The sequence below is a fragment of the Planococcus citri genome, chromosome 1 (assembly GCF_950023065.1).
Source record: "Planococcus citri chromosome 1, ihPlaCitr1.1, whole genome shotgun sequence".
In the NCBI taxonomy this organism is placed as follows: domain Eukaryota; kingdom Metazoa; phylum Arthropoda; class Insecta; order Hemiptera; family Pseudococcidae; genus Planococcus; species Planococcus citri.
Window position 1 is genome coordinate 49,185,941 of NC_088677.1, and position 21,999 is coordinate 49,207,939.

The window sequence follows — 21,999 nt, forward strand, 5'->3', positions numbered from 1 at the left end:
TAATTTTTTATAGGGTAGAGAACTATTAGTTGATGAATTATGAATTTGGAAAAGTGGTTTACCTTCATTGCATTATTTTCATTTTTTCGTAAATCATATTTTTTCAAACCTTAACCAACAGTCATTTTGCTATCTGGTCACACTGCATCGGAATACACATTCTATTCTGTAATTGGTTCAAGTTCCTATGACGTCATAAGTCTCAGTTTACGTTTAGTTGGAATTTTTTATCTGTGGGTAAACTAAGATGAAACCAAGAGGAGAGGGGAGAGGAGTAATAATTTTTGAAAGTTCTTCATCTTCTTCAAGTTCTTGTACAGATTCTTCATAGTTATTGAAAAATTACTGTACGGCTACGGATTTGTTTCAATTAGAACTATGGCCAGTGAATGAGTAACAATTCGTAATGAATCTAAACGCAGCATGTAAAATTAATCTTGATATGAATCGTTTTTTATTGATCACTTTCCATTCAAGAAGATTTCATGGAGATGAATCGAAGCATCTCATACGTGTTTGGAGAAATTAGATTGTTGGTGAGTTTTTTGCATATAGTAGGTATGTAATGTAAGAACCATCATACTTGTTATTAAGACCTACGAATTATTTCCTGTAGTTTCGCGGAGCATAGCATAATTTTATGCACAGATCGAGTCACAACATGTGGCACGAAGCTAGGAAGCAGGAGAAGAAAATCAGATGTATGCTAGTCGATTATCAACGAAGGGCTCAAAGAAGAAAGGATTATTATGATAAAATTGTAAGTTTTGTTAATTAAATCAATGTGTTTCTGCTCGAAGTTTCACACCATTTTTTTCCTACGTCAGAAAGCAGATCCGACGCAGTTTTTACAGTTACATGGCCGACCTTGCAAAATACATTTGGATCCTGCGGTATGCATCGCCGCTAACAGTTCAGTTACCATGTGAGTAGATCTATGTGCTGTAAAACATAGTCTTGGTTAACATTTTAACGTATAACGTGAATATTTATTTCTTAGGATGCCTTGGCAAGGCAACACGGACGTAATGATAGACAGATTCGACGTCCGAGCGCATTTAGATATGATACCGGAAGTACAACCGTCTACTGGGATACACGATGATTTATCTTACGAAGAAAGACAAATAAATTACGAACGTTATCGAATCTTAGTTCAGAATGATTTTTTCAGCAGTGCGTTTTTTTGTTTTTTGATACTACATTAATTTATCATTATGAACATGTCCTTTTGAATTTTTATTGTTTTAGTACCCGAGGGAAAATTCCTGAATCAGATCAATTTGGAAGAGAAATTTGGCCCCGTACTTAAGAACGCGGAGCAAGAGCCGTCTAAAAAAAGACCTTCCGTTGCCATCGGGTATAATTACGATGATGATAGCGCTAATAATAGTCCATTGGTTAGGGTAGAGGAACCGAAAAAGGATTCAAGTACTTTGAATTCCGATGAAGAGAAAGACGAAGATTCAGAGAGTGATATTGATTTAGGTATGTCATTTTTAAGCTTGAATCTCATTTTATTGAATTTCAATTTGAATGGTTTTCTTGATATATGTGTTTTTGTTCAGATTTAACTGTCGATGTCAGTAAAATTGAAACGCAACAGGCTAATGAGCTGAATACGTGCGCCCATTCTTACGGAATGATCACCAATGATTTCTTCAGTTTTCTTAATAATGATCTCGAAGAAGCTGAGAATATGAGGATGGTTAAAGAACAAGAAGAAGAAAAGGCCATGTTTTCGGTAATTCGTCATTTTATAATCTGAATGATTTTTCTGGTGTCAGAGCATTTATTTATGTGTAATTTCAGGGTAGGAAATCTCGTAAAGAACGAAGAGCATTCAGAGAAAGAACTTTAGTTGGCAGAAAATTGAGTCCACCAAGGTAATAAAATTTCTATTTGTTTTCTCTCTTTGTATTCTCACCACCATATGCAATGTTTTGATTTTATCGTAACCTTTTAAATTCCGCAGTTACGCGTGGAGGAAAAGTCCTTCTTATGAAGACTACAAAGCATTAATGTCTTCCAACCGCTCACGATCAAAATCCGCATCTCCGCAGAATTCAGGCAAGATTACTTATATCACTAGTTTCGGTGGAGATGAACCTGCTGCTACTGGTTCAAATTTAGAGTAAGAATATCTTGTATGAATTGTAAATTTTCGGGGAACAATAAGTATTCTTAGAATCATCTGTCTTGTTTCAGAAAGCCCAGTAATTCCAATTCAAACTACGAAAAAGACGCAAGGAACAGAAAAAACCGGTACGATCGGAAGTGAATTTATTCCTGTAGAAATTCGCCTGCATACTTTTTCTAAACACTTGATATATGTACTTCACAGAAGTCGCAGTTTATCTCGTGGAAGAGATAGTAAAACTAAACGAGCCAGACGTTCTCGGTCTAGCAGTGAAAATCGTAGAAGATCAGGAAAATCAAGAAGTAGATCACGATCGCGAAATCCCACCTTGAAATCAATTCGACGAGATGATTTACGTAGTGATAAACCGCAAGGACGATTGCCCTCGAGGTAAATATAGAATAGATAAATACAATAATTTTGGGGAGCATTTAAATCATTAATAGTATAATTTTTTGACAATTTATTTTAGGTCAAGATCTAAATCAGAACAGAGGACCAAAACACCACCCAGGATATCGCCGAAGAATTCACCAACGGAAAATTCAACTCCTTCAGGAAGTGGGTTAGGATTATCTGGAAATTCAGCAGGCGCTAAAGCCATTCCTCGGTGAGATATTATATATTTTTAAAAGAATTCTGTTGTAAAAAATTATGCATTATATGGAAAATATTTGTGTACAGGTATTATGGCCGTAGAAAGGAAGAATCTTCATCTGAGTTGAGCTTAACATCAGATGATGAATCGAGCAAGCAATCACAAACGTCTAAGTCTAAAGTGTATGTATTTTGAAATCATTTCGATAGTTCAGTTGCGTATTTAATAAGAGTAATGTTCTAACTGTGATCATATGTTCCCTTTAGAAATCAAGCTTCCGGTCCTAGTCGTTTGAATACATCTATCAAAGTCAGTAAGAATCAGAATTTTTATTACTCTATTGTAGCTCGTCGCTGATTTATTTTAACTGATAGGGTATTTTCGGTTTTGGTTTTTCATTTAATTGAGCTTTTTTACTTTTTGGAGCAAGAAGGGGATCGGAAACTTTTTTTTCGTTTTTTGAGACGAAGCCTGTATGATTAATTGTTTTTTTTTTATGATCTTTTTGCAGGCTAATAATACGGATAAGTTGACTCCTCAGGAACGTTTAAAAAGAAAAAGACAGGTTCTGCTGAATAAACAATGTCAGTATTGTAATATATTGTTATATGCATGGTACAGTATTTCGATGTACTTATTTGTATTAATTTTAAAAAATAATCTACCTACTGCTTATTCATGTTCTTTTTTTTTTTTTTTTTACTTCATTTGGTCGAGTTTTCTACAGAAAAGAATTAAGATCATTCGATTGAATATTACATTATTACAGTCAAGATTTCATGCATAAAATTGGGCTGTAAGCGGTTTAAAGTTCGAATTTGTTTGGAATTATTTAAAGAAATCATAAACTTGATAACATCAATTCATGTTTTTGTAAACCGATGAAGATTTTGTTGATTTATTAGACATAAAATTCTATTTTCAGTTCATTCATTTCCGAAAGAGAATTCGACCATGCCTAATTATTTTACTATCGGCTTTGCTGTTTTTTATTTCAATATTGCAATTGAAAATTGTTTTCGCTTTGGTAGTTTATTATTAATCAATGCATGATTTCAAAGAATTCAATGTTGTGTGTATTTTTTGTAGTTAAAGCAGATAAACGCGCTGAAAGGGAAAAAGTAATGAAAATGGTTCAAGAAAGGATCGATAGAGCCGAAGAAATGAAAGAGATATCGATAAAATTGAGAAGACGGTCAGCATACTGTTTCTCCCTCGAGAAAATGCATTTCCAATGTAATTCTATTAATTTTCTGGTATATTTTCAGGCAACGCATGTTGCGTCACAATGACAGTCCAAGGCGCAATAGTCGAAGTTCTTCGAGGTCTCCTAGTTCATCTAATGAATGGCGATCGTCTTCACGCTCGCCATACAGACGATCTCACAGGTTTGAGAGAAATTACCTTTCAATATTATTCGCGTTATAGGCCGTTACTGAAAGATATCAATATCGTGAAATGTGTTCCTACAGACGAAGTGATCGGTATCGATCACCATCCAATGATAGCTCTGGTGGCAGTGGTCGTAACGATAGGAGAAAATCGCGTAGACGTCGAAGTAGCTATAGTCGAAGTCGTAGTCGTAGTCGTGGTCGCAGCAATAGCAGAACTCCTACTAGACGGAGTCGATACAGTGAGGAACGTTCCAACGATCGTAGACAAGACGATAAATTTTTAAAAAATATCAAAGAATGCGATAAAGGTAAGCGAAACGTTAATGTTGACTAAATCGTATTCAATTCGTATCAACTTGTGCCTAAAGACGAATATCGACGATTTCAGCATCTCGCAATAGACGTTATTGCACCTTGAGCGAGGAACGTGAATTAGCTCGCGTTCAACTCGAAGGTAAATCAGACACTAATCGAAGGAGAAATCGCGATCAACGCAGTCCAAAACGTAAATTAAATGATGATAACTATTCACATGACAGTACCAGTGATCGAAGAGATCGATGGGGTAATGATCGATATCGTGACGATCATTCAAGATATCCAAGCCATCGGCCGAATTCACGGGACAGATATTCTCGGTAAGAAAATTTTAATACCTGTTGTACGTATTTTGCTGTGTTGAATAATCATATGTACCAAAATGATGATTAGTAAAAGGTCTGAGAATGTGGAAATGTACTCGTTTGTCAGCCTGTTCCATTGTATCCTGGTCATTGTTATTTTATCAAATAGTTTTGCCGCGTTGGCCTCGAATATAGAACTGTTTACAAATTGATCATTAATTGTAACGTAAAATTTATAAAATTTTATGTACAAATTATCAATTTGATGAACGAGTTCCATTAAAGGGTTCTGAACATCGCTGCGCACGTTCGATCAAGTTTCGATGACCACTTTTGTTTTTTCCATCATGCTTTGAGTCCATTTCTGTCTTCGGTGATAAGAAACTTCAACCTGAAAATGATATTGTTGAATAGTAAAAGGTCTGAGAGGATGGGTTATGGATTTGGCGTGAACCATCAATGCTTGTTTTTCCTGTTTTCTCTCTGTCTATATTTTTCAAAATTTCATTTATGAAGACAAACTCGAGTCTTTTCACATTTCGGTGATAACAACTGGATCTGATTCATTAATAGAACAAAAATTATTATTTTGATTGTATTTTTGGTGTTGTTTTTACCATTTTATTTATTCGTTTTATTTTAATCTTTGTTTTCAGGCATGATTATTGAAAATTGAAGCATTACTATGGAACTGTGCCGGTTTCGTTAGTTTTGAGATGTTCTTATTCATTTTTAACGATTACTTTTTTTTTTACAATGTTGACGTCCTGTGTTTATTCAAACTTATATTATTTATGAAAATGTCCAGCGTTTTTTTGCTAGTAATTTGGTGATATGTAGTAACATCAGAAAATTATTCATGACTCAATTTCTAAATGATTGAAAGTTTCAATAAATTAATATTGAATACATACTGTAACAAAAATTATGTACTCGTCGCAATTTTCGCCTTTGAGATGAAATTAAAAATTGGTTGTGTTCTGTAGGGTACGATTAATAGTCAAGTGTTTTGTTATTTATAATTTTTTTACTGTCATCTTTAACTTTTTTAAAAAATGAAACTTCCAAGTTTAAACAATGGATCAACAGTATTCTGTGCTTTTGTAAATAAAGTGTTTCTTTTTTTTCGATGTTCGTTCAATTCATTTTGTTATTGAATGCCTTATTAGCTTACATGAAAATATTGCTCCATAACTGAGGAGTTCGTCGAGTTGTGTTAAATAAATGACCATTTTTCTAGCTCATTTCATTTAAAATCAGGACCACCCCTTCGAATAATAATTAATTTATGAGGTCGACAAATTATGTATTTAATTGAAAATGCATCGAATCCTTACAGCACGAATGAGTAAAAAAAAAAGAAACAAAAACAATAAAAAGTGTATCGAAATAACAATCATGCATTTTTATAAAAAGATAACAGTGTAAAATGATGAATAAAATAAATATGTAGACATAAAATATACAGGTAATCTTTGAATACAATTATGTAAACTATCATTTGTAACTTCATGAAAAATACGAATAAAATTAGAAAATATGGAATTAAAATTTATGTAATTCGGTTATTTCAAATCCCACTGAGATATCATCAGGGACTTGATTAATTTCACGTTAACTTGTTCCGTTCATTTTGGACAACACATTTTCTGCTTCTTGTTTAGCTGTAATATTACCGTTAGTCTTAATAAACTGAAGAGCTTCAAAATCGTTCTGAAGTTCCGCCAGTTTTATAGCTTCAGTGAATAACCTACGATTTTAAATACAATCACATTAATTTTTATGATAAATATTATTGTTTTCAAAGTAATTTTCAGATGAAGTATTAATGTATCAATTTACTTCAATTTGACGAGATATTTAATTTTGTTCTCTTCTTTGATCCTGCCCACGTATTTTGTAGCTTCCGATTTATTATCGTATTTTAAACAAACGTCGATAAACGGCTGAAAATCGAAATATAAAAATCTGTGAATATTTCGCACAACGATTTGAATGTTAATAATGATGGAAATATTACCTCATAACCAATAGGTGATTTTCGAAGTCGTGAAAATCGATCGAGCTCTATCCAATCTTTTAGTTCAGCTAATGCTTCAATTTTCAATCTCCAAAATCTAAATACCCAATTCAATTAAAATGATATTCAATAAAGCGCCCATTGAAGCTGAAAAATATGTGTTACTACTCACTTTCGGTCAGAAATACGATAATTTATCTGCATATCCTCGGCAAGTTTATACTCTTTTAAAATAAATAATCTATAAATAGTATCTTGAAGAGATAAATCGATAAACTCTCTTTTAAATTTATCCTCAAATTCTTTCTGTTTGGCTAACAATCTCTTTTGTTCTTCGCATAGAATCATGTTTACTTCGTTCCTAGCTTTTTTGTAGTATTCACGAGCGCTCTCCAGGTGGGTGCCTCTCATTGAGAAATTCTACGTTGAAAAATTGAAGAAAAATGAAATTTAAAAATAATTTTTGGGTAACATTTATTCTACCTTATTGAAAAAAAAAGGAAAAAAACTAACCTCAGGACAATAGGCATTTCGTACATGGATCGCGGCTATTTCGTTGTTATCGTCCTCTTGTCGATAAATGTTGAGCAGAGCTTCTTTGTTACGTTCTTTACAATGTTTTTTATACAAGGCATAAACTGATGACTCTTTTCGAACTTCCAGCTGAAACATTTATGACAAAAATTGAAATTAGAGGTAATTAAAAAAGTGAACTGATGTTCAAGTGTACGAGGGGATTAGAAGAAAAACAAGAATTCTCAAATTCTGAAAAATTCTCATCCTACTCATTGAACTGATTTGCAATAGGTGTAAATTAAGCTGATAAATGTAGAAGAGTAAAATCAGTCGAATTTGAAAAAAAAAACCAAGAACAGATATGCTGAGCAGTATTTGTTTTAGGAACTTGGGAATTTTCGGAATTCAGTATTTCATCTTCATGATTTAAAATTTTTTCACTCAAAGAGCCTTCACCTATATGTAAATTCTTCAAACGTAAATTTCAAGTCTTCCTTATGTTCAAAATGAAAATTATTTACTTGAAACTCTTTCATAGTCATTTTTCGTTGCATGGTAACAATGACTATATTAATCAGATCCGTATTACCGCTGTCAACAGCTTTATCTAAAGCCTCTGTATACCTTTCCAATTCTAATAACAAAGCTACTTGCAGAGCTGGCCGAGGTTCATAATCAATCAACTGAAATACATAAAATTGACATTAAAATAATGGAGAAAAAATTACGATGCATTATTTCAATAGAAATAAATGTAACCTTCACAGCGAGAGTAATACGACCAGATTTTATAGCTGCTCTAGCTATGTTGATATAAGATACACCGGAACTTTGGCCTAATTTATTGGCTATCTCTTTAGCCACATGTTCTTTATCAGAATCAGCCTGCGAAACTTTATAAAACGCCCAATGTTCCAAAATCCGAGTGGAACCTTCTTCGTTACTTAAACGCATATATTTTGCAGCTTCAATTGCTACGTAGTAAAGTCGTCTAAGAATTAATCTATCGAGAAGATTTTTTAAAGTGAGGCATTCAAATCTGAAGAAAGCGTTGGTCAAGGAAAAGATATGAAAATTGGTATACAAAATACTTAATCTGTATGAAAAAAATATATACATACCTTTACCTATAATAAGAATAAAAATAAAAATTAAAAAAATTGAAAAAATCATGTCAAAGGATACTGAGGATATGTCAGAAATATCCCTATTTTCGGATCACGAACAGCATTGAGAACTCGTAACGTTCGACACATTTTAACGTATTCATCAGAGTCGAAATTTTCGGCAAATGTTTTCCCAAATTGAGCAGCCTAAAAATAAATCATAGGTTTCATAGAATAAAATCCAAAATGATTGAGACTATTAATTAATACGAAATACACACTTTCATGAGCATTTTTTGATTTTCAGGTTTGAATTCGTGACTTGCAGCTTCGACGCATTGATTTATAGCCGTATTCAAATGAGGAGTAACTATACGGATGTATTCATCTGCGTGATGACTTTTTTTCTGAAATATTAAAGTATCAATAGAAAACACGTTCGATAATAATTCGAAAATCAATAAAACTTATAACTAACTTGGAATTGTTTCGAAGCTTCAAATAAGTAACAACCAGGACTGGTACTATTTAAACGATATAATTCTAATATCACAGTAGGAACAGGTTGGATGATTTCAGTAGTAAAGGTTGATATGACTCGCACACAGTCTATTTCAGGAACTAATTTTACAGGATAGTGATACAGGTATTGTAATCTATCTTCAGTTCGGCCTATAATCAAAACCGAATCATCCCAACATCCAACCACAGCTTCGGAACCACACCTGTAACAAAATAACATTGAATAAAGTGTTTTAAAATGCAACTGATTCTCTGAGGGTTAAAATTACCAAGTGAGTTGAGAAGGTCTTCCAGAATTTCTCATATCAAGACTACGATAATGTTGTCTCAAGTTAGAAGATCCGATCCACAGCTGTTCTTGACTATTATACAAAGCAACGTGTTTGTAACACGGTGATACCGAGATATCGGTGACTATGCTTCCTCTTTCTTCACTTTTACCATCAATACTCTGAAAATACAGAGATAATTTAGTAAAATATTCAGTTTAAATGTTAATTTTAAGTCATTCCAAATTACTTTTTGGATAACTTGAGCTTCGGAGATATAAAATAATTCAGTAGTTTTTGATAATAATACAAAAGTCTGTCTTTCTTCACTTATTACAGTCCACGAATTCGGTAAATCCATAGTCCCTGAGATAATTATCGAATCACGTTAATAAATTACATAGGTATCATTAATTAAATTTCACCAAAAATATTTACCAGGGATTTCAACTAATTTTCTAACTTTAACTTCTACAGTACTGTTTGTCACGAATAATCTATAAGCTCCAGTAAGCACACAAACACCGGTACCCACAGCCGTATGGAATATATGTGCATCAATAACTTTTGTATCTTCGACTTCCTACAGCAAACATACGAATATTTCATAGTCATAAGTTCATAACGTAAACTATTCAGAAAAAAAAATCAATGTTATGAAAATGAAGAGTCAATACCGATCCCATTCTAAACGCGTGGATGTATTTGCCATAAATACTGTAACGAAGCACTTCGCCGTTTTCTTGCACACATAGTAACTCTTCGGTAGAAGACCAACCAAGTTTTATTAATTGACCACTGTTCCACTGCAAACCAAACAAACTCATTTCATCAATATGTCAACATGAATTTCATAATGAAATCAGAACTTACCACAAAAGATGAAATCAATTGACCAGACGATGAGTAAATGGCAATATTAGGTTTGCCTATACCTTTTAAAGCTGTTCTACCAGGTTTAACACGATCTCTTATGACAGCTATGGGTCCACCAAATCTAGCAGGAATGATGACAGCATTATCAAGATTCACCTCTTTATACCACCCCATTTCATATATTTCGACTTTTCTGAAAAGTTATAACCAGGATTAACAATGCAGTAAATGAAATTTTAATCATTTTCAGAAACAAGAAGCGATACGAACCGAAAATATCCATCATTGCCATACGTATCCCAGTCGGCAGTTAGTAGAGCGGTCATTGGAGGTTTTGTTTTAATAAATTCTCGGTCTATCGAATTAGATGTTAAAAGTTCATAATTTCGTTTTAAATTACTATTAGATAAATGCAACAGGAAATCGCCCAAAAGTAAATTTTGTCGAAAACTAGCAATTGGCGATTCATGATAAGAGTTATCAAATTCATTCAGTATGACGTATGACGCATGCGTTGCTTACACAGAAAAACACCTTCAGCTTTTTGAAGTGAAATTTTATTTCGGTGTTTTTTTTTTTACCTAAAAATGGCATATTATATGAACGATTAAATTTCATTTCAGTTGTATAAATGTGAGGAGTTTATCTTAATTGAAGGTTTTGAAACAAAAAAATTCCACAACGCACAACGGCTTAAAAATAAGTTAAATTCATTTCAGGTACAGTTTGCGGCATCGAAGAAGATGATGTAGTCATTGCATACGCAAAACTTCACAGGCGTAGATAGATTGATAAATTTAAATATAATTATTCATATTCATTTATTGTGTTTGTTTTTACGGCAAACTAGTTAGACAACTTATTTCACATAATTTTCATTGAAAGGATTCTTTCGTTTGGACGGAGATCAACTTTCTTTTCTCTCGTGTTCTTGAAACGTAAAGCGAGTGAAGTGAACTACGAGTAGGTAAGATGATTTTCAAAAAAGAAAAAGTGTTTTTTAGAGGTGGAGATGAGACGATAAGTACTTCCTTTAAAATGAGGGCTAAGCGCTGAGTTTTTTTAATGATGAAAATTCTTAATCTTCAAAGAATTTAGAGTTGAACCCTGAGTTACATTTTACTTGGACCTATAGCCTATCAAGATTATCATTTTGTTCACTCGATGCATGGTAGTATTTTAAGTATTTAAAAGTTGTACTTATATCAAGACTTCAAAATTTTTGGAGAAATTCTCAAGTTCTAATGTTGTGATTTGACCTAGATCTTGAAATTTTTCCCTCAAAAAAATCGCAAGGAACCAGGAGGAGTGAAAACAATTATAAACTCTTTCGAAGCAAAAAAAAAAATGTTGACTCTTTGATGTTAATGAAGAGAGCGTTCAATTCATAACGGTTCTTGAAAATACCTAGTAATGTTCGGAAAGAGCGAACTTCTTATTTTGAAGAATCTGCCCATCCCTGATTGAAATTGAGGAACCGTCAAATACCAGAAGTCCTTCACTCACACAAATGTGCATTGAAAGGATATTAAACCTCGTACTTATGTTGCGCTTTTGGAGATGCCATTTTTTATCATACTCGAAGTAATTTGTTGGTAGGTATAGGTAATCGATATTTCGTTAAGTAGTTGATCATTTTTATTTTACTCTGTAGCCCTTCACCTTAAGCTTCTGTGGAAGGATAATTATGAGATCGCTGTAACTCCCTGAAACGGTCTAGAGGTTGTCCAATAAGCAGCTACCAAATTTATAGTTCTAAGTTCATACTTGAACTTTATCCGGTGATTTGAAGTTTCTGGAGAAAATTGAAAAATCACTGGAAGCTCCAGAATCGCCCAAAACACAAACATACTCGTAGTAGGTGTTGATGTGTGGAAGTTGAATTGAAAGTATTTGCATTGGTTGACTCGGCTCGAAAAATTACATTTCATGAAAAAGCCTTGAATCGTCTTTAAAACAGCCTTTTAAATTTTTTTTTAATTTTCAAAAAATTTGCCCAAAATCCAAAAATGAATTTTAGCACCTGAAATTTCGGTTATGGAGGTTTCAGGACATTATCTATTGATCTACGTAGCTTAGTTTCGTTAAAATCGGAGCGTGTCAATTCAAAAAATTCCCTCGCCAGGTTTTCGAGGTTGACCCTACATAAAATCAAAACTGGATTTTCAGAAGGAGTCATTAGGCAACACATCTCAAGTCCATGTACTAGTACGCAATATGTATGTTTATCTACCCTACTCGTCGTAGGGTAGAAGTAAGTTTGTTCAAAATTGTTTGCACTTTGCAACCAGTGTAAGACTAACGTGAAATTTTCAAATTGATACCTACAGTCCTGAAGCCATGATAAATTTATATTTAGGTTTAGTATTCAAACCAGAGAAAATATTTCGTCAGAATTTTTTCGACGCGTTTGTTGACAAAATTATGAGAAAAACGTAAGTAAACCAGTTCTCTTTAAATAGATAGGTACATACATATAACCTACGTACTTAAGTACCTACCTCTGTATTCAGTTGCATTAGCTGTTTGCGTTGTTTGTTCACACCTTAATTCTGATAACGTAACAATCGCATGGAAGTAAATGTTTAATAATGTCCAACCACTTAATAAAGAAATTGTACTTGCGGGGGTTCAAATATGCAATTACGAGAATATATACGCTGAAAATTTAGTATTTCACGAAACAGAAAGGTAGAAGTGCCCTAAGGGTATATTTGTTACCTCCGACCTTTCTCTTTTTACCTCTTGTGCAATCCCTTTTCTGCCAAAAATGTTTGTGGCAGGGGTTTTCAAATGTGTCGAATAGCGGCGTAAATTCGATTACATACTTTATTATTGTAACTACGTATATGGCTACGTATTAAATATACTTAAGTTATTTTAGAAATTTGAATACTTAAGTATAGATAAAAATTTTAAATTATATTTTTTCCTATCAATTTTTTCTACGGTTTTGATTTTTTTTTAATTTGATATATTTTGCATGAGTTCTGTCGATTCAAATTCTAATAGGAAATGAAGCAGAAGTAAGGTGGCATAAAAAAATGGGCCTTCGTTCGGGGAGAACCCATTTAATCTTAAGCACTTAATTACCTATAGAGGAAACTGCTGATCTAATTATTCGATAGGTAGGTACCTTTTTACCTACAATATTATTGAAGGTTTCTATTCAAGTTCACTTTCAAAAAAAAACAACAAAACTTTCAGTAGTTTTCTCCATTGGAGTAAAATTTGGGCACGCCTTGTTCGGAAAAGAAGCAAAAAGATACGAAAAGGGAGGCTAAGCAGCGCGTATGTGAGAGGTATGGACTTCGCCGTTATACTTCTTTCTACCTGCGTTGTTGGATCAAGTCAAAAAGGAAGAATGTAATTTTCTCAATACGAGTCCCATGAGGATTTTTCTTGGTCTCCCTTTCTGAACGGTATTGGACTAAGCGTACTATTCGCTGTCAAAGTTTCTTTTACAAGTATTCATCCTTTCGTTATTTACCGTTAATTTCGATTTGCTACTTGCTAGTGTTTGTATTAAAAAGCTTCAAAATTTCGTAACTCAGCAGGTCGTATTCACATTGTGCGTGGCTTTTTTTTCTACTTTTGCAGAAATACTACATAAATGTAACGTATCTTTACAAATGATATAATAAAATTCATTTTATCAACTCCCCATGTGTTGTAGGCTAGGTACCTATACTTTCAAACCCTCATTTTGAAACCCCTATTTGGCCACAAAAGTTGATATCTATGAGATTTCATACACGTATATATAATACCACACAACCTACTATAGTGTGATATAAAATTACCGTAGCTTATTCTAGCAAAATATTTCAACGTTTGAAAATCCAAAAAGATTTTAAAATATCGACGAAATGTCAACGTCGACCGTCGTCGTTATGACGTATTAAAGCGGACATCCACAAAGAAAAGGGTATTTCAGAAGTGTGAGTATTGTCGATGTAATATTCTCTCATCTTAAGGGATACGGAGACATTTAGGATATAAGCCGTCATCGGCCGGTCCCTCTGGACATTAGAATCCTTTTTCTGCGGTCTTGCCACCGTTATACTAGTACAGACTCTTCGGTCCGCTCTTCGCTATCTGCCAGAATACATCCCATGAATAATAATGGACTTTCTTTACACCCTTTTTATCGCCGTTTCTTTAACATTTCAAGACATTTTTGTGGCGTTAAAACACTATTTTACAACATTCCCCATTGTCATATTCGTTGCGTACTCGTATTCAACAAATTCGAAATATCCCACAGAAATTATTTCCTGTGTGATAACGTTACACTGTTTTTTGCTTCACGGCGTTGCAATTTGAATTTTTAATGGACTTTTTGTTTTTATACCAACTTTCGTTTTCTCAAACGATTCCAATCATTTTTTAGATGAGTGTTCTCGAACTCTTTTGCGAAAAAACCGGTTGATGTAATATTTCATTGAATTGGGGTTTTTTAAAAAAAATGAAATAATTTATATCTATACGTATACTTTGTCTTAGGAGCTCGATGAGATGTTGAAAATTATTACGACTCCTATTTCAAGTTGTGTGTATTTTTATAAACATCTTGAAAATATGTGAGGTCAATACTTAAGGTTAAAATTTGTTTTAGATGTACCTAGAAGGGGTACACGGACGGCATACTTGTTCCGGCAAATGTTTCATGATGCTGATGATGACGTGAACGCCTTCAATTGAGGGATATGCTACTTCATAAACACGTTCAAGTATTAGTTGCATAATTTATCCCCCTATTATTAATCATCAAAATGATGAATGAACATTTTTCGTTTTCGAAACAACTTCAGGTAAGTAAGGAAAATTTACCTCTCATGAAAAGCAGTTTTCAGAGGCTGCACATAACTTTGAATTTTATTTTTTAAAAAGGGATGAAAAAATAGGTTTGCTAAATTTGATTTCTTAATTCAACTGTAATGAAAATTTGCGTTTTTTGTTTTAAAAATAGAAAGACGATTTCTTGAACCATTCACAATTTGAAATGAAAATTATGTCACAAAAAACTGGTAAGATTAGTTACGAAAAAATGTAGACTTTTTTCCATCTGGATTCTGGATATGTTATAAAAGTTTGTCCATTAAGAGATACGCTAAAATCAATGCCTAGACCTGCTGTACATATGTATGTATATGTGTACCTATGTATGTACTTGACTCAAAAGAAAACTTTAGATGAATGTGTTGCCTATCTTGAAAATGGAGGCGCAGGCCCTGAATTAATTTTTGACAAGGAAGGTAAGTGCACACCAAAAAGTACCTAACAGAATTTGGCTGCTGCAGAATGAATATAGTTCTTGATGAACTCAAAAATTGAAAAGACTACGTTATTGATTGCTGAAGAAAAAGTTACATCTTTGTATCTAGTTGGAAAATTAAAAAAATTATCGAAAAAATGTATGTATCGTACATAAGGAAACAAAGTTTAAGTATTAAGGCAATTTCATCAAGTTGTAAAAATATTTTTCAAGATCAACTTCCGGTTTCTTCAATTTACAAAGTACCTAGGCAAAAACTCGCCAGTACAAATTTTGTTCACTTTTTTATAGGTAATGTCCCTCTCCCTCTTTCGTGTTGAAAAATTGATTTGAACTTTTTTTCTCGGAAATGATGCCGGCCTCTTCAATTTACAAGGTAGGTAGGTAGGCACTAGGCAGCATGTTCATTTAAAATTTATTTTGTGGTATCAATCTTGAATCTACTTCATAAGACCTATAATTATTCAAACCTTTACTTTGGTCATACTCACACCCCAGACACTTTGTATCTACATATCTAAAAGGATTTTTAAAACGAAGATAACTTGATTTGAAAATCCATACTCACGGAATACCTCAGAAATATAAAAAAAGACTGAATGAGTTCTGGGTGAAATTTTCTAAACCTGCTGAGCAAGTTCAAATGGTGATGTTTTTGGCGACAAAATTTACAAATTCTCACCTTTCTTTATAAATTTTTAAAAAACGCAGATGACTTTTTCAAAACCTCTCCAATCTTCTTCTTTGAATCGCAATCAGCCACCATAAAATGAAAGTTTTCCGCCGAAAAATGTAAAATTTAAAGATCCCAGCGTCATTTTCGTGCTAAAAGGTTGCGAGGAAGAAGAGGGAGGCAAGAGGTTGACTGACAATAGTTTTGGGATATCTTGCGATGCTTGTCTGAGTTCCTTGAAAACTAAAAAGTGTAGTAACGTACATAAATTTCACCTTATTTATTACTTATCTAGGTACTTGTCAAGTTTTAGTGACCAGCAACTCATACCTATACACATGTGTGTTACGTAGAAAAAATCGAAAAATTCATGGTCCATGCGAACTTCTTGTACGAAAATGTATCCTATATACTCGACGGTGGAAAGTGTTATGCCTATACATAATAATCCACCTATACTGTGAAGAAGAAGAGCAGAGAAAAAAATTCACTGGCGCGTTCAGATGTAATACGTATAGCAATATTCTGCTTAATGAGATTTCGACGTTATAAATTAAATTAAATTACAAATATGGGCAAATCGTGCGAATATCACTGATATTGTGCTCCGCCATTAACCCATTTTAAAGCATAACGTGCGTATATACGTATACTTATTACTATATGGTAGCTAATAAAATAAAATTAGATAACTACATTAGCGAAAGGAGCATTCGAAAACGTATAGTAGGCGAGTTTTACATTTTTACAAACGCATGGTAAGTATATAGCTATATAGATACGTACTACGTAGAGATGTTATAAGAAAAGAGACACCAGAAAGAGAGTAAGGGAAAGAGAGAAAGAAAAAATGTTGAAAATTCTTTCGCAAATGTGTTATCATCCCCTGACCATAAATAAGAAAACATATGTGGGCGTTACTGGATAAAGGGTAGCCATAGTAGAATTGTACTTTCCTCGTCCGCAATACCCTTCGAACGCCGTCCCTTCGCAGAATAAAGGCTAACAACAACATTATAGTTAAAGTGTCTGACATTTGGGTGCCATTTTCCGTCGTAAATAGCTTCGCATAATAGCGTAAATTTCTTTGTTTTGATTCGGCCGTTGTACTTTTATGGATAGCAATATGTTATGTTAGAGAAAACAGCTTTCAAATTTTTATAAGCGTGGTTCGCATATGAATTGAATGTCAACGTTCACCTTTTATACTTATATATCGTCTATATACGGACGACTTATACCTACTCGTATACTTCTCCGACATGTAGATAAAATTTCGCTTTTCGTAAACGAAATGTCATATCCGTGTGCCATTTTGTAAATCGGTTTCACTCTCGGGCTCCGACTCGGGCTCGGGCTCGGGCTCGGGGTAACATTTAATCAATTTAAACTCGTCCCCCCGCGCACTCCAACAAGACCTAATTAAAACGCTGTGGTAAACTAGGGTGGACAGTTCTTCGCGTCAAGGCTATTATTAAATCCGATGTTGGCGAAGTTGTATCGCTAAAAGCTAATGTAATTAAGTTGGCCATTTAATTATCAAAGCATAGAACTTCTTCAAAGACGCTTTAACCTCGTGGGTACCTCTTCTCCTTGCCGAGCTTCTTTTCATCGTCTACTCTGGAACTTTTTTTCCCTTCAAATATTAACATTTTTTTCTTTACTCTTTCGTTATACCGGGTCTAAAATAGATATTTCAAATACAGGAAATAATTTTTATAATTTTCTGTATCGTCTTTATTGTTCAAATTTTATAACAATAGTAGTAACGAAACGGTGCAAAGTAATCTACGTACTAGTATAAACCGTTCATTTTACATTATTTCTGGTTACTGTGATCGCACATACGGTTACCCTTTTTTTCTCCTTCTCTCTCAATCGTTCGCGAACCAGGTGTTGAAACTCGAGTGAATCGGATATGTTGAATATGGTGTAACAATCGGCTTAATACATAAGTGTCTGAGTATCATGTGTTATATGACATACCCAAACGTATCGGAACCAATTGAAAATCATCGGAGTCATTAAAAAATTTTTAATCGAGAATCCTTTTCCTTTTGAGAACAGCGTTGAAACCGAAGAAGCATTGAATCCATCTAAGAAAGTATCCAACAAAATCCCAAAACATCGAAATCATACTGCCTACGTCAATTTATATTTATTTATTTTTTTTTTTTCAAAAAGGGTAAAAAAAAGTAGCCTCAATAGCCAATAACAAAACAAGCTACAGGCTATTATTATAAAATATCGGCGAAAAAATACATACCAAAAATATGCATTAGTACAATTCGACGTCGATATTTATTTTATCTGTTACTCGCTACATTTTATTTCATGGTACCTAGTACCTACCGATATATCTCTCGCCTAAAAAGAGACCCAGTTATCCTAGGGTTTAACCCCTCAAGTTCACCACATGGTGTATTTGCACGAGGGTCAGGAGGTTTTTTTTCTTAATTTTTTTGTCTATTTGTCCCTAACACTTTTTTATATTCAACCCTTTGCGCTCTAATTTTTTTCTCAGCGTGATCCACCGTGATGAATTGTTCGATATTCTAAATACGTTGAAGTGTTCGATAATGGACGAGCTATCGAAGGTGATTTTTTGATTTTTATATTAACCAACTACGTACTTGACGAGTTATTTACCAATTATTTGAGATGTCTTATTTGCATTTTTTTTTGTTGTAAATTCCATAGTTACCATAGAATTAGATTTTGGAGTGGATATTAGTGACGTTGAAAAAAATTGAGGTAGATCTAGATAAGGTATACTTAAGTACCTACGTTGCAAATATAATGAGGTAGGTTAGGGTGAAGGTGAATAATATGAGATGGGTAAAACAGCCTTTGGTTAAAATTTGGAAACCCACATGTGTTAAAATCTCGTCGAATGAATTTCAGGATGTAGCGTATTATTTTTACCTCTTTCTCATATTATTCAATAAAGCTTTAGCTGTCCATGTTTTTTTTTTTTTTTATTATTATTATTGATTCATTTTAATCAACTTGAAAGTTAAGACTGAATCTGCAAAAATTAAAAACGTATATGTAAGTAGTAGGTACTTGTTTTGTTTCCATAAAGGGAACCTCGTCAACTCATCACCTCCGACATGTCACCCACACTTCAGAACCAAATTTTCAGCTACTGCCGAGCTGCCGTATTTAATTTTTCGATTTTTCACGCTGAAAAAAATAATTCTTTTGTAGAAAAAACAAGGAAAATTGTATTTTGATTTCAGAAATCGAAACTTATGTACACAGGTAGTCAGGTACACAGTTATTAATTTTCATATTTTTAATCCTTCCAGAACCAGAGCAACATTAAAAATTAAAAAGAGGACTGCCTCCCCATCTAAATTTTTTTTAAACACTGGCTTCTAATCGCTCCATTCCTCACATCCTCTCCCATTAGGTATTTGAACTTTTCATGTTAGTAGTGTAGCCAACGGTAGTGCGAATATTTCCAGATGAGAGAGGACGTGGAAAGAAAATTTTTTTGCTGAAGAATTGGTTTTTCAAGAAGGTTTAAGAAGGTAGTTACCTAGGGTTTCCTAAAAAAAAAAAAGAAGAAATTATTGGTATTGAAAATTGAAATGACATTTTCAGTTTTATTTGAATAGTTACCTAACAAGGGAACTACCTGAACCAGCAGAAATGAAAATGAACGAATCAAAGCTAGATCGAAAGGAGACCACCTCAGGACCCCAAATCCAAAATTTCAAGTGCTAAAGTTGATTTCTCGATTTTTGGTGAATTTTAAAAAATTGAAAAATCCAAAAAAATTATCAATATTAATATCTACCAAAAATAGAAAATATTCATGAAAAATGGAATTTTCTCGGGAAGTTGTTCAGATTGTGTCCCTAACTCATTTACGACTATCGAAATTCGTAAAACCTCAATTCCAGTCATTCTGGAGCCTCCAGCGATATTGGGGTTTTATCGATTTGGAACGTCGAAAATAGGTCGGAACTCGATTTCGGATGGGCAGCATCGCAAAAGATAATGGAATATTTAACATTTTCAAATTTTGTCATTTTTTCTAATGGGCAAAAATACACATCTGAACCGGCAGACACCGATTTTCGCGACAACCGCAAAAAATGGTTAAAGGCAACCCACATAGGCCCCAAATAAAGTTATTTACGCTAAAGTTGATTTTTAGCAGTTCTACAGCAATTTGAAGTTTCTGGAGAAAATATGACAAAAAATCGCTGGAGGCTCCTGAATGACTGGAATTGAGGTTTTACGAATTTCGATAGTCGTAAATGAGTTAGGGACTCAATCTGAACCACTTCCCGAGAAAATTCCATTTTTCATGAATATTTTCTATTTTTGGGGATATTAATATTGATAATTTTTTTGGATTTTTCAATTTTTGAAAATTCACCAAAAATCGAGAAATCAACTTTAGCCCTTGAAATTTTGGATTTGGGGTCCTGAGGTGGTCTACTTTCGATCTAGCTTTGATTCGTTCATTTTTCGTTTCTACCGGTTCAGGTAGTTCCTTTGTAAGGCCAGAAAAATTCATTACCTTTTTTAATGCAATTCAAATTTGTCTGATAGCTTTTGCTTAGCTTTAGTTCTCGTCTAGCCATAGCTTTTTCTTAGCATTTTCTAAGCTTTACCACAGTTCAAGACATGACTTTTTCCTGAAGAACAAATTAAACATCATTTTTCAATAGAACGATTAAATTTTATGATAGGAGAACAGAGTACAAAAAAAATCCAATTTTCACTTTACACAGCCTTTAAGTAGGTACCTAACTTGCTGTACTTTTTTTTTCAATTTCTCCAGTTTCTAGCTAGATTCTTAACGTCGATTAGGTATACGTTGATGATAATTTACTTGGAATCAATTTCCTCACCAATTCTTAGGTCATTTCAAGTCAATAGTAAATTTTCATGTAACATTCGTCTACTATACAGATAATTTTATCAATTAGGTATTGTCATTATCGGTGGTTAGGTACGTAAAAAAATATACTTTTTTTGTAACCCTATATAAAAGTAAAAATTCAAACCAGAGAATGACGTCATTATGCAGATGGTCACCCTGAAAAGGGTGTACAAGGATGGACGGATTTAAAAGATTCATCGCGTCGAGCGTACGTCGGTGGCACATTATACGTAAGATGAAGAAGAAAAGGAAAACGAGCTCGGAAAAGCGGTAGCAGAAAAGGCGGCCACCGTGTTGGGCACGAGAGAGGAGTAAAGGAGAAGAAAGGATGAAACATAGTCCTGAGATTTGAGCGTAGTGTCCTGGCACGTCTTACCATGCCATAACAGAATGATGAATGATGTTGGCCGAGATGTCATGTCCCAGTAGAAGTCCCTCGTCTTTTACCCCTAGCATGTCAGTAATCGGCTACCAACATTACGTAATGTCGTTGTCCGAAAGCATAAGGGGTTCTTAAAGTTCTTATTGCGCAGATTTTTCATTTTTTTTCCACTAGAGAAAAAAAAAATGATTGCGCTCTTCTTTTCTTTACGACAAGCCGTAAAGCTATTAGAGAATACGAGTACTTTTACCTATAGGTAGATGGTTTGTCAATGATCAAGGCAGTTGTTTCGAAACGTCTCACGTACATTTTTATACTTAAGTAGGCATTAAATACTGGAAAATAATCGTTTCGAGTAACAAAATGAAATAGCAAAGCCTGATACGGTGTCCCTTAGAATGAGAAAATACGCCCGAATCGTATACCGTTAGGTACTTATTCTATCAGATGTAAAAACCGATAAGGTCAAGTCCTTCTGGGTAAATAAAGTTCCAGTAAACGATGACATAAACGAAGCTATCGGAAAAGGATAGCCATTTTAAAAATACCTTCGAATAGGCCTGTATAACGTTACTTTATATATTTTTTTTCTCTCGTTCAACTTTGGTATACGTATAGGCAAAGGCATTTCCCTTAGGTATAGCTTTCTCATAAGAAACAAATACCGCGCGTACTCGTACTATACCTACTATTGAATAT

The 21,999-nt window shown here is 33.7% G+C and overlaps 2 protein-coding genes across 2 annotated transcripts; one reads left to right on the forward strand and one right to left on the reverse strand.

Annotated features, from left to right (window-relative positions):
* The first annotated feature begins 57 nt into the window (after positions 1-57).
* LOC135832470 (CLK4-associating serine/arginine rich protein) lies at positions 58-5,885 on the forward strand. Its single transcript, XM_065345734.1, has 19 exons — positions 58-536; positions 617-760; positions 828-925; positions 1,001-1,176; positions 1,252-1,488; positions 1,569-1,744; positions 1,813-1,886; positions 1,976-2,134; positions 2,209-2,265; positions 2,345-2,530; positions 2,613-2,750; positions 2,825-2,920; positions 3,005-3,047; positions 3,250-3,322; positions 3,828-3,933; positions 4,007-4,126; positions 4,211-4,440; positions 4,521-4,770; positions 5,412-5,885. Exons 2-19 carry the CDS (start codon positions 641-643, stop codon positions 5,422-5,424), a joined length of 2,352 nt encoding a protein of 783 aa, XP_065201806.1. The 5' UTR covers positions 58-536; positions 617-640; the 3' UTR covers positions 5,425-5,885.
* A 238-nt stretch (positions 5,886-6,123) lies between these two features.
* On the reverse strand, positions 6,124-10,542 carry Vps16A (vacuolar protein sorting 16). The gene is made up of 16 exons (XM_065345733.1): positions 10,335-10,542; positions 10,062-10,257; positions 9,866-9,994; positions 9,627-9,771; positions 9,439-9,554; positions 9,189-9,370; positions 8,876-9,122; positions 8,679-8,804; positions 8,477-8,604; positions 8,051-8,330; positions 7,813-7,974; positions 7,289-7,438; positions 6,948-7,195; positions 6,776-6,872; positions 6,598-6,701; positions 6,124-6,505 (listed from the first exon to the last, which is right to left on the reverse strand). Exons 1-16 carry the CDS (start codon positions 10,388-10,390, stop codon positions 6,370-6,372), a joined length of 2,502 nt encoding a protein of 833 aa, XP_065201805.1. The 5' UTR covers positions 10,391-10,542; the 3' UTR covers positions 6,124-6,369.
* Between the last annotated feature and the right edge of the window lie 11,457 nt (positions 10,543-21,999).